General features: G+C 56.7%; 1 protein-coding gene across 2 annotated transcripts in view; it reads right to left on the bottom strand.

Moving 5' to 3' along the window:
* The window catches only part of PHF21B (PHD finger protein 21B), a 41,648-nt gene extending 38,781 nt beyond the window's left edge, over positions 1 to 2,867 (bottom strand). Inside the window, exons 1-2 of one of the 2 annotated variants that reach the window (XM_058673169.1) lie at positions 2,678 to 2,867; positions 1,747 to 1,812 (exon numbers count right to left, since the gene is read on the bottom strand). In XM_058673169.1, coding sequence (XP_058529152.1) covers positions 1,747 to 1,812; positions 2,678 to 2,731 — 120 coding nt within the window. In that variant the 5' untranslated portion in view covers positions 2,732 to 2,867. Of the gene's footprint in view, positions 1 to 1,746; positions 1,813 to 1,955; positions 2,157 to 2,677 lie in introns of those variants that run through there. The other variant, XM_058673170.1, reaches the window with a different exon arrangement.
* Between the last annotated feature and the right edge of the window lie 9,404 nt (positions 2,868 to 12,271).

The raw sequence follows: 12,271 nt of genomic DNA, 5'->3' as shown, positions 1-12,271 counted from the left end.
CCAGGCGTAATTCTCAGGAACTTGGCACAGACACATTCCTAACAGGCCAGGAAGAGAAGTTTCCCCTTCCTTCCAAACACAAAGTCCGAGCCTGCATGGAAACGCCAAGAGCCGCACTGCAGCCTGGGCGCCCGGCTTCCACCTGCCGCCTTCGGCTGCACCTGCACGCAGGTGTCACAGGTGCCTGCCAGCTCGCCCTGGGCGTGAACCCGGACACAGCCCCGCCAAGTCGCTAGGACGCAGTTGCTGCGCACGCAAGGCCCAAGAAGCACTGGAGCGGCGCCGGGGCAACGCTTTCTCTCCCGTGTTTAAACATCGCCCACTCCCACAGCACAGCCCACAACTCATGGTCTAACCCATGACAAGCGGAGGCGGGATAGGGGTGGGAGGCTCGGGAACCCTCAGCAGTCACCCTGGACCCCGCACTTGCGGGCGCTTTTTCCATTCCAGAAAAGTATCGGACTCGCCCCGGCGCACAGAGTACGCATCTTTGTGCTCTATGAGGTCTCCCCGCCCCTCCCCCTCCAAAAATGGCAGCGAAGCAATCAAAATGGAAATGCCGAGCCCTCCCCCTCCCCCCGCGAGCCCCGCTCCGCCCCTCCGCCGGGAATGGAAGCTTCCAGGCTCCGGCGGCGCGCGGCTGGGGAAGGGATGGGGGGAGGACACCCCAGCCCCGCACAGGACCCCACACAGCCATCTTTCCCCAGCAGCCCCCACCCGGCCCCAGCCACTTTCCAACTTTGAAAGGACTCGGGGTCCCGGCGCGCTCCGACCCTCCCCGACCAGCCCCAGTCCAAGTTTGGCTCCGGAGGTCGCTGCATTCCGGAGGAAGCGTGATCGAAGGCCAGGGGCGGCCCACCGTGGGGAAGCGGGGTGGGAAAGCGAGGGGATGACAGCCGAGGGCCGGGGAGGGGCGTCGCGGAGGGGCGTTGTGCAGGGGCGTCGCGCCCCCCTCCAGCCCCGCCTGCCCCGCAGTCCTGCGCGCAGATTGGCTGAGCGCTCAAAGTTCTCGGCCAGGGCTGCGCGGGGAGGGGAGGAGAAGGGAGAAGAGGGGAGGGGAGGAGGGAGAGGAAGCGCGGGGAGGGGGAGGGGGAGGGGGCGCAGGCCGAGCGCCGGCCTCTGTGCGTGCTGCTGAGGGCCCCGGCGCTGAGCCCAGCGCAACTAAGTCACAATGGACAACTTTTCTCACCCGAGGGGGCCAGCGGCCGCGCTGCGCCACGCCGTGGGGAGCCCCCCACACACACCTGACGCAGGCAGACCCAAGTGGGGGCAGAACCGGGGGCGCCTTTCTTTTGTTTCCGGGCACTGGCGTCAGATTCCGAGAAGAAAAAAAGTGAGGCTAGCGAAGTGGAGGCGGGGAGAGCCGGAGGGACCGGGCCGGCCACGGAGCCCGAGAGCGGCTTCCCAGGGATCGAGCGGCCCGACCTGCCTGGCCGCTCCACCTCCCGGCTCAAAGTGGAGGCGACCCGACGGGGAGAAACCTCCACGTCCCCAAAAGACGTCCACCTCTCAAAATGGACGCCGGCGGCTCGCGTTTAAGTGTGCCCTCCCTCCCTCCCTCGCGCGGGCAAGAGTCCACCCGCTGCCCCCACGAAGCGGCCCTTTCTTTCTGCAAAGGGCATGCGGCAACTTTGGGGGACCCCCTCGAGCAGCCCAGGCCCGCACTTCCCGGGGCACCACCAAAGTGCCTGGGGCCCTCCCTGGCCGCCTCCCCGCCACGCGCGGCAGGGGCTCCCCCGCGCTCACTTGTTTGTTGCTGAGCGTGGCGATCCGCGGCTGCCTGTCGTGGAGCTGCTTCTTGAGGTCGCCGTTCTGTAGGAAGAAACGAAGCCGCGGGCTCAGGCCGGCGCCCGCGTCCGGGGTGCCCCACCACACGCCGCTCGCGCCCCAAGTTTCCCGGGCGCGCCCCAGGAGCGCGTGCGGCTGCGAGGCAGTGCCGCGCGGGGGCCGCTTACCTGTGGCTGCCGCCTCATCGGGGCAGCTCGCGGGCGGGGCGGGGGCCCAGGCCACCCGGCGGCGCGCCCCGAGCCGCGCCAAGTTTGCAGGTCGGGTGCGCGTGCGAGGCGGTGCGAGTGTGCGTGTGTGCCGGGGAGGGGGGAGGAACAAAGAGCCAAGTAAACACGGCGAGTCCGTGTCGAGCAAAGCTCATAAATATTCAAGTCGCGTCCTAATCTCCCCAACACACACACACACACATACACACGCGCGCGCGCCGCGATCCCTCCAGGCTCCGGTCGCTGCCGCAGCTCGCCCCGAGCCACCGTCACCAAAACTACTTTGGCAAACGCCTGGGGTGTGTGGGACGCCGGACACAGCCGGGAGGGAGGCCTGTCCACGCAGCCCCATCTCAGGGGCAACCTCACCAAGCCGGGGGAGGAGGGCTCCCCTAGTCCTGTAGACCCTAGCGTGCATCGAGAGGCTGCTGGGCTCGCGTCCCACGCACCCTTGAGCCCCAAGCTCCGGGGTCGCTAGGGAGGAGGACTGGGGCCGCAGTGGGGGCGGGTTCCGTGCAGGTGCGCACCTCCCTCCGCCCCCAGGCAGCATCGGAAGCGGGTTCTTCCCGCGCGCCTGTCTGAGGGAACCTGCGGTGGCGGGGAGCGGAGGAGCCCGGGCTCCACCGCGATCCCCCTCCCCACGCACTGCTCGCTCCCGGCCGGGGGTCCCCTGAGCCAGCTACCTGGTGGCGCGCGAGTTCCAGCGCGAGCGCCTCGGGCCGGCTCTGCAGCTCCATCCCGGGAACTTGGGCAGCACTTTGCGCTCACTTTGGCTCCAGCTCCCGGGAAGTTGTGCGGCTCGGGGTAGGGGCAACGAGAAGGGAGCCGGGCCGGGCGAGGGGTGAGCCCGGCCTCCGAGGGACCCCACGGGCGAGAGCAGCTGGGGGCTGCTGAGGAGGAAGAAAGGCGGCCGCCCCAACTCCTCAGGCGGCCCGGCAAGTTGCGCCGCGTGTCCTCCGGGCGGCCTGCGCGGCCCGGCGCATGGCCCCGCTCCCCGCTCCACCGGCGCCGGGAGGCCGCGCGCGCCCGCCCCTCGCCGCCCGCCGGCAGGGACTATATTTCCTCCAGCGCGCGCCTGGATCTCCCTGGGCCTCGGCGAAGTTGTGCCTCGGCGCGATGCTAATTCGGCAGTGCCCGGATGGAGCGGGCCGGGACGGCGGGGGGCGGCGCGGGGACCCCGCCCCCCGCGCCCGCGCCGCGCCTGCGCACAGCCGCCGCCGGGCGCCCCGAGCCGAGAACAAAGTGGCTGCGCGGCCGGACGCGCCTCCTCAGGGCTGCGGGAGGGGGGCGCCCGGCGGGTCCCCCGGCTCGCGTCCACGGGGCGAGGGTAAGGGGGCCGTGCCCGTGGCCCCCCGCTTCTTGCCCTTCCCCCTCCGGGGGTTTGTGAGCACCCCCAACACCGCTCCCCCGGCGGTCTTTTCTGATACTCGCGAATTAAAGTCTCGACAAAGGCCCCTGGACTTTGTCAGACAGTCGTTGAAGGAGTCCCCGCGTCCTTCTCGGCGGCTGAGAGCTGGCCCTCCGAGGGTGTTTGTCACACCTGACCCTGGGCTTGCTTTTGGGGCACCTCAAGCGACCCAGACCTGGCCTGCGGGAGGCGCCCAGTGAAGCCGGGCGCGGGGTCATTGTATGGGCGGTGATCACCCACTTGGCGTGGAGCAGGGACAGGCAGTGTGCCCGCTCTGCCTCTGAAGCTCCTGGAGGAACCTCTGGCTCCTCCCACTCGGGGGTTCAGCCCAGTTCAGTATGGGGTCCCCTTTCCTCTGTCACCTGTTTCTTGCTCCAAATGGCCTTGGCAAGGTAGCGTCTGGACCTCCACGGGGTCTCCAGGTAGTGTGGAGCCAGGCAGCCAAGGCTGGCTGGAGGTCAGGGGCTCCTCCAGGGCAGCCTTCAGTGCACTGTGGCAGTGGGCGCCTTGGTGCCTGTGTGCTTGTCCCGCGTGGGTCACCCAGAGCCGTGGTCAAGGCCAAGTCTCTAGTGAGTGCAAGATAGCCCAGCAGAGCAGAAGTTGGTGGAAACGGGCTTTGAGGAAGCCTGGATTCCTGGCCCCAAACACTCGCCTACCTCGTTGTGCTCTGCGTGCTGGAGGCCCTCCTGAGCCTGCGCCTTCATCAAGGGCGCTGTTTGCCTCCCACTGGAGCTGAGTGTGGCCTGGACACAGAGCCAGACTTGGGTCAGTGGGGCCCCGTGTGGGGTGCTGGGAAGCTCTCTGGGATGCTGGAGCCCGTGCGGGTGCTAAGTGGTATGCAGTGTGTAAGTAAGTGAATGTCAGGTGTATGCTCCCTTTAGGGATGAGGGACTGCTGGGGACGTACAGCATCAGCCATTACACCCCACGCCCGCGTTCTTCCCTGCACTGTGGCCGGGCGGGAGCAGGGGGTATGGGGGATGCGGTGCAGCTGGAGCCTCAACGTCCCGGTTTGAGCTGGAGTCCACCACTGACCTGGGCAGGTTCCTCAGTGTCTCCCCCTGCGGTCTCTATTCCTACAGAAGCAAGTGCGGTTACCCCCACTGCCCCACAGCCCTTCCCACCCAGGGCTTGGTCCCTAGCTCAGTCTATCTGGCTTAACCTGCCCCAACAGGATAGCCGCCCTCAGCCAGCCTGGCCTCCACTTCAGCCCCAACACTCGGGTCCACTCCTGTGGGCCAGTGGAGGGCCATCTGCTCCCCTAAGTCCTCATTCTGGTGCCCGAGTGAAGGCACAGGGTACAGGGAGGAGGGGAAGGACAGGAAGGGGAGGACCTCCCTCTGGACTGCTTCCCTGCAGCTGCCCCCATGGCCAGGAACACCCCCAAGGTGGGCAAGGTAGCCTGGGCTGTGAGGGAGGCTGGCCTGGTGGACGGGGCCCTCCACGTGGTCCAGAGCTGCAGGTGACAAGCCTAGCAACCCCTCAGTTATGCCTCTTGGGGTGCTCCCATGGTGTCCCCCTGGAGCCCTATGCTTCGGGGAGGGAGCTGGGCTCAGGGGGCTTCAAAGCCTGCCTCCGTACCCCATGCTGCTCCCTTGTCCCCCCATCACAGTGGCCCGCAAGCCACATGTCCATCCACAACATGGGGTTGGTGCCCTCCTTCTGCAGGGGTACCCTGGGACTGTTAGTAGTGGTACGGAGAGACACAGGAAGACTGTCACATACAGTGCCACCAAAGGCTGCAAAGGGGTGATGCCAAGGACTGAGAGGGCAGGGAGCCTAGCCCTGCAGCCCCTGGCAGTGCCAGCCTTCCCCACCCCTCCCGCCACACACACACACAACCCTGTCAGCTGCATATCTGACTGGAGGAATGTCCCTCCTCCAGTCGCCACTTCCCAGTCTGACTCTGCTTCCCCAAGGGAGGGCCAGCTGGGCCTGACCCATGAGCCCCACCCCCTGGTCACCCTCCACTTTGCCAGCTATGCTACAATGCCAGCCTAAGAGATGATTTTTGAGAAGTGACTGATCCTCTCAAAGCAGTGTGTGGGTGCTGCTTCTCAGTTCGTGCCCAGGAGTTGTGGAGGGTCATCTGGGGCCCTTAGTGGCCATAGTTCCTAGCCGGGGAGGGTCCAAGCTCCCAGCTTCACCTACAAGTGTGAATTACAAACCAGGGAAACCTGTTGGGCCACAAGAAAACCCCCAGTAAGCAAACCGGGCTGTTAGCAATGTATAGCTCATATCCCGACTGCTCACGTCGGGCGTGCAACTAAACCCTTTCACCATCCATGTGGTGCTCACAAACACACAGTGGCCTTTTTGGGTCAGTTCAAGTGCAGAAACCACGAACGTAAGGCAGCTCCATTGGCAGTTTTAGGAACAGGGATGAGAGCTGCAGAGTGCTCCGTGGGGTCTACACACTGGGACCCCTACACCCACACAGGAGTTCGGCTCCTGGCGCCTGCCTAGTCCAGCCCTGGCTGTGTGGCCATTTGGGAAGTGACTTAGCAATGGAAGATCTCTCTCTGTCTCTGCCTCTCAAAGAAATAAATCTTTCTTTAAAATGACGCACAGATCCAGTAGATGTACCCCAAGCCTGAGTCTGGCAGTCTCCTGGCACGGGGCTGACCTGCTCATCCCAGACACCTGAAGTCGCGTCCCCAGCAGCAGCTGGCAGCTGTTTCCCCGAGTGCCTCCTCTGAGAAGCCCTCGCAGTGTGTGAGCCCCAGTCTGCCATCTGTCAGGACTGTTCCCTTTCTTGTCCCAAGTTCTGCTCCCTGAGAGCCAGTTACAAGCTCTGAGCCTGCTTCACTCCACTCCACAGGGAACTAGCACTGGCTCAGGAAGTCCAGGAACTGACCGCAGAGGAGTGGCTAACCTCAGGAGAGGAAGGGATGTGTGACCACCGAGCCCGGCGCCAGAAAGTTCATGGCTTAAACCTGTGTGTGGAGGAGGGAGGCACTGAAAAACTCCAACACACAGTGTAATGCTCACAGCACACGTGGGTGTTAATAGGTTGTTGCACCAAAGTAAACTCACACATCCACCCACCTGTGGAACTGTGCCTGGCTGTCCACTCGGGAGCCCAGCTGGGGTTGTCTCCAGGTCACTCGGGTGGTACTTGTGTTCCAATTGTGCCTTCGCTGTCACCTGCTGGGGGAAAATGCAGGGGGAAATTCCTCAGCTTCCTTGTGACTCGGTTGCTTCACGGGCCGTGACACAAGCTTGTGGGTGGGTATCTGTGCCATTCCCTCAGGCAGAGAGCCAGACAAAGCAACAGCCACACGTCACTGTTAATTACAGATGCCTCTTGCCTGCCCACTGCCACTCCCTTCCCCAAAGCTTCTCTGCTGAGGCAGTGTGGCGCCACCTGCCAAAGCCGGTGGTGGTCCAGGGCGATGGTGACCCAGCAGGATGGGGCTGAGGGAGTCGGTGACCTGAGGCCACTGCCCTCCTGCTCCGGCAGTGACCCGGAGGCTCATGCTGAGACTCCTGTCCCAGGAGCCTCTTCCAGGTCTCCCACGTGAGTGCAGGGTCCCAAAGCACTGGGCTGTCCTTGACTGCCCTTCCAGGCCACAAGCAGGGAGCTGGATGGAAGTGGGGCCGCCGGGATTAGAACCGGCATCCATATCGGATCCTGGTGTATGCAAGGTGAGAGCTTTAGCCGCTAGGCTATCACTCTTGGCCCCACCATAGGATTTGAAGTAAGTAATATTGCCAAGCACAGGTGTGCTTGCACCTGGAAGTATGGATGCTGTTGTGGGGACTAGCAGGGCCACAACACAGGGGGAGGCGAGAGCATTGTGGCTTCAAGCAGGTTAGGCCACCACCTGCAATGCCGGCATCCCGTATGGGCACCCATCTAAGACCTGGATGCTCCACTTGTGCTCCAGCCCCCTGCTATTGCACCTGGGAAAGCAGCAGGAGGTGGCCCTACTGCTTGAGCCCCTGCACCCATGTAGGAGGCCAGGATAGAGTCCCAGGCTCCTGGCTTCAAACTGGCCAAACTCCAGTAGCAACAGCCATTCGAAGAGTGAACCAACAGATGTAAGAACTCTCTCTTGTTTGCGGCCTCACCCTCTTCGTCTATCTGCTTTTCAGATAAGTACATCTTACAAAAACAAAACAAAACAAACAAACAAAAAAACACAACTTGGGCTGGTGCTGTGGCATAACAAGTTAAGCCTGTAATGCTGGCATTCCATATGGGCACCCATTCGAGTCCCAGCTGCTCCACTTCCCAACTAGTGCCCTGCTTATATGCCTAGAAAAGCAATGGAGGACTGCCCAAAGCCTTGGGTCCCTGCACCCAGACTGGAGACACAGAAGGAGTTCTTGGCTCCTGACTTGGCCTGGTCCAGCTTGAGTGTCAGTCAACTGGGAAATAAATCAGCAGAGGGAAGAGTTCTGTCTCTCTAACTGTGCCTTTCCAATAAACATACGAGTCTTTCCAAGAGAAATGAGATCTTCGCCAACAGCACATGGGTGTACCTGCAGTTCTGAGCGTGTCCATTGCTGTCATGCCCTGGCCTGTTGCGTCCACTCCTCTCTGTTACTGAAAACCATACAACCTTTGCTTCCTGTTGGAATGTTCTAGCAGCAGGCCTGACTTTGCAGAATCCCTACTAGCCATTAGGATCCTACAGCGATTCTGTCTGCGCAAACTTAGGAAACAGCTTTCTGCAGCACACGCAGGGCAGGCAGGCTCACCCCTAACCCCAGGGGTCGGGGTGGAACAGAGGGAATGGGGGAGGTAAAGCAACAAGGTGCATGGTACGGTTCCTGCATGACCTCTGACTGCGCCACAAGTGAGGGCGGCCCAGCACCTCTCTCCTCTTTCAGGGCCAAGGCTAGGGGTCTCCAGGATCTTGGTGGTCAGGACACTGCCCACTTCCCTTGGTTTTCCATTAAGGTCATGATTGATGGTGACTTTGCTAAGTTGAGTTCTTATTGGGGATCAGGGACCAAGGACAGCTTGTCGGGAGCACTGCACGTGTGCCCTAAGATGGCGCTGAGACCTCTCCTCCCTCCGGAGCGTGGTGGTACACAGGTTTCAGGAAGTGCCTTCTGACTGGCCCGTAGCTGCATGCTTAGCGCGTGTGCTACGCGTGATCAGAGCCATGATTGGCGTGCCTGCCGCGTGCATCGGTGACCTTTAAGCTGATTGGACTAGGATTGTATTTAGCGGTGGGGGTTTCAGGAAGAAAGGGGTCAGCACAGGAAGACGGAGACAGAGACGGACGGACGGACTGAGACGGAGGACAGAGTACGACTGGGACGGACGGACAGACAGAAGACTAGGGGTGACGAGGAGGTTGGGGAAATGAAGCGGAGACAAACGGGAGGAAAAGGGAGAAGTCGAGTCGACTGGCTGGGAAACGGACGGGTTGGAAGAATAAAGTGCCTCAAGATATAGAACCTGGAGTGTTGGGTGAATTCTTCTGCGGGACGGAAGACCCCAACAACTGGTGCCGTGACTCGGACCCAATTTAGCCAGTAAGCCGCAAAAGCGGGAATAAGGTAAGCAGCTGAGCAGAACGCTCAGGGAGCCGCTGAACAGCGGGAATTAATTTTCAACTGAGATTTATTTCTCAGGGAGCCGCAAAAGCGGGAACGTGCACGTAAAGCTCGCGGTGTGCGACAAGAGAGAAAGCTCGCAGTTATGCCACAAGAAGGTTCACGGTTAGTGACTAGAAAAAAGTTAGAGCCATGGGGAATTTGTCCTCCACGGTGCACATGCAGCACCTGCGGCAGGGATTGTTAAGTGAGTCAGAAGAGGCCTCTGAAAGTGAGTCTTCTGAGGATCCTCCACCCATTAAAAGCTTGGCTAAATGCTTTGCTCTGATAGCAGTTCTTGAGATGCTGATTTTGTTAGGCCTTATATTGCTGACAGGTGGTTGCTTTTTGATTAATCCAGATCTCCATTACCTGACCCTAAGTTTTCTGTTGCCTGGTTTTCCACCTTTTAAATATCTTTATAGTATGATCAGAAAGAAAAAGTCAAGAAAAAAAATTTGCAGAACTTGTCCTCTGGGCTTGCAGATTGTACTTTGGAAGGTCTTTTGTTGTGCAGGCTAGCTTCATCTGCATATCCATGGCCCTTGGCAATTTTGGAAATTTGGAGTTCAAGGGGTAATACAAGACAAGTCTCTTGAGATTTTGGGGGTTTCAATTGTGATGTTTTAAAAAATGTGAAATTTTATCACAAATAATTTGTTATAGAAGTAAATTTTAACTCATTATTAAATTATTTCTAGGTATAAGTTAAATTAATGTGGTATTTATTATATATAAAGCATTTTTATAGTTTAAAATAATTTTTGTGTTTTCGGCTGGTTATCAAACTTCTTATTGCTTCAAATTGGTAAAGATTTTATTTTGTTTTAAAGGTATTTGAGTGATGATTTCACGTCAATAACGAAGTTTAATCTATAATGTGTTATATTAATAATAGCAAAAACCTTTTTCCAGATATTTTTAGTCATCCTTAAAAAGGTATCCAAGAATTCAAAATTTTCCAATTCTAGTATCTCTTGGTATTCTTACGAGGCCTCAAGAATGCCAACGGATTTATCTCCCATTTTGTGGAGACAGTTAATCAGGGTGATTGGATGAAGATTATTGCCAAATGTAGTAAACTTCTGTTGCGTCAAAATGTTGTACACATCCATGGAGTTGTGAGGGTTTAAATTTTAGAATGCACATTTTTAATGATTTAGCTTTACAGTTGTATCTGGTTGTTCATCAAGTATTTTTAGGATGGCTATATTATTGGGAAGATTGAAATTCACATTTTTGCAATGATGAAAAGATTTCGTAACGGTGACTTTTCTTTCTCAAGGTCTTTGTTCAAGATTATTTGATGGCTTTTCAGCTACTGGTTTCTGGAGAATATCACTACTAATAATTTTTTAAGTTTCAAAAGTGTGTGTGTGTGTGCGCGCGCACATGTGTGTCTTAATGTTTGTCTTCTGTATAAGGTGTTTAAAATTGTTATAATGTGTTATTGTCTGTTGGTCAGAAAATGTTCTAGCTTTTGTGAATTAAGTTTAAACTTACTGTAGGAAATATTTTAAAAAGCAGGTAAATTAATGCATCTGTCCCATCAGCTATCTGAATCCTCAGCTGCAAAGGCGGGACACATAACTTGTATATCAACAGCAAAAGCAGGTTGCCTTGAGCTCTGAATTCTGCAGACACTCCCAGATCCCATCCTCATTTGAAGGAGAGGATCAGTCTGTATTTTCCCAGAAAACAAAAATGATCCACAGTGGATTCATGAGAGGCTTGTCTGGCAAGCTCCTGCTGCTGAATCTTGTGAAAGCTCGGGTACTGGCCAAGATGATGGCATTTGAATCGGAAGATCGACGGGACAAGCAAGTATATTGGACCTTTGTTAAGCACCTATCTCTTTCCTATGAGCACCTAGGTCCTGATATTTCCTGCCAGTTTCTCCTTAAACCAGACTATCAGACTGTCTGGTGTGTGACCCCAGCTGTTGGGGGTCTGGAACTTCTTTTTTTTACAAATAGCTTAATTTCTGCCCATGCTTTTTCTTGGAAGGCGGTGTTGAGCAGGCGGCATACCAAGAGTTTTGTTCAAACACTGTGCGGCTTAATGTTGCTGCAGGAAACCCCCAGTGGAATTTAGAGACAGGCACTGGGGATCTACAGAGATGTCTCTCCAAAGTTATTCTAGGAGCCAATGAGCCTTATGCGGATTTTGTGGCTAACTTATTCAAACTACCTCAAGAATTTTTGGGGAGGTGGAGTCAGCAATGCCTTTGGTAAAGCATTTAGCATATGAATAGGAAATGGTGCCTAGAGGCAATAAAGCCGCAGAAGGGTAAAAAAAAAAAAGGGGGGGGGTTAAAAAAAAAAATCATAATCAAAACTACGGCAAATGGATGTCACCCATGTTTCCAGCTTTGGTCGCTTTTCATATGTACATGTTTCAGTTGACACCTATTCAGGTGTAATTTTTACCTCAGCTCATACAGGAGAAAAGGTCCAGGACGTGATCTCTCATTGTCTGCAAGCCTTTGCAGCCTGGGGTGTTCCCCGCTGCTATAAAACAGACAATGGACCTGCCTACACAGCTAAGGCCTTCTCCAAGTTCTGTTCAGAATTTGGCATTAATCATTCCACAGGCATTCCATATAATCCTACAGGCCAGGCTATTGTAGAGCGCGCACATGCGACTCTTAAAGCCTTGTTATTAAAACAAAAAGGGGGAGTAGGGGCCTCCCTATATCCCAATAGCCCTAAGCATCAATTGGCTCTTGTCCTATATATTTTTAATTTTTTGATCTTGGATTTGGATGGCCGTTCTGCTGCTGAACGTCATGCTACCAGCGCAGGCCCCTATAAAGATTGGGTTATGTGGAAAGATGTAATAACAAAACAGTGGTTGGGCCCGCATCCGGTTCTTAGGCGGACGCGAGGCGCAGTTTGTGTTTTTCCGCAGGATTTGGACTGACCAGTGTGGATGCCTGAACGCCTGACGTGAGCAGTGAAGAAGCCACATCAAAATGAATCTTTGGATGTGGTGGACGCTGCTAACCCTGACGATCGTCCAGATGCAGAAGGGGCACAGCCAGAACCTTCAATTATGGACGATAGTGAAGCCGTGGCCAACCCCCCCCCCCCGCCGGTGACCAATAGTTCTTCCATTTTGCCTCCATTTTTTTTACCAGCAATGTCGGCGTTGGACTGCTTGTACTCCCTCTGGATAACACCACTGCCAGGTTTAAGAACATGAACATTGACCTGTCAGGTGCAGTTTGTTTCCAGACTCGCACCTCACCAGCGGACAATGAAACTCGACCCTGGATCCTATTGGCAAATCAGACTATAGGGAGATTCAGAAGCAAT

Source organism: Ochotona princeps, chromosome 15 (genome assembly GCF_030435755.1).
Source record: "Ochotona princeps isolate mOchPri1 chromosome 15, mOchPri1.hap1, whole genome shotgun sequence".
NCBI lineage: Eukaryota > Metazoa > Chordata > Mammalia > Lagomorpha > Ochotonidae > Ochotona > Ochotona princeps.
Note: the sequence above shows the minus strand (reverse complement) of the source record. Positions and strands in the feature narration are given on the sequence as shown.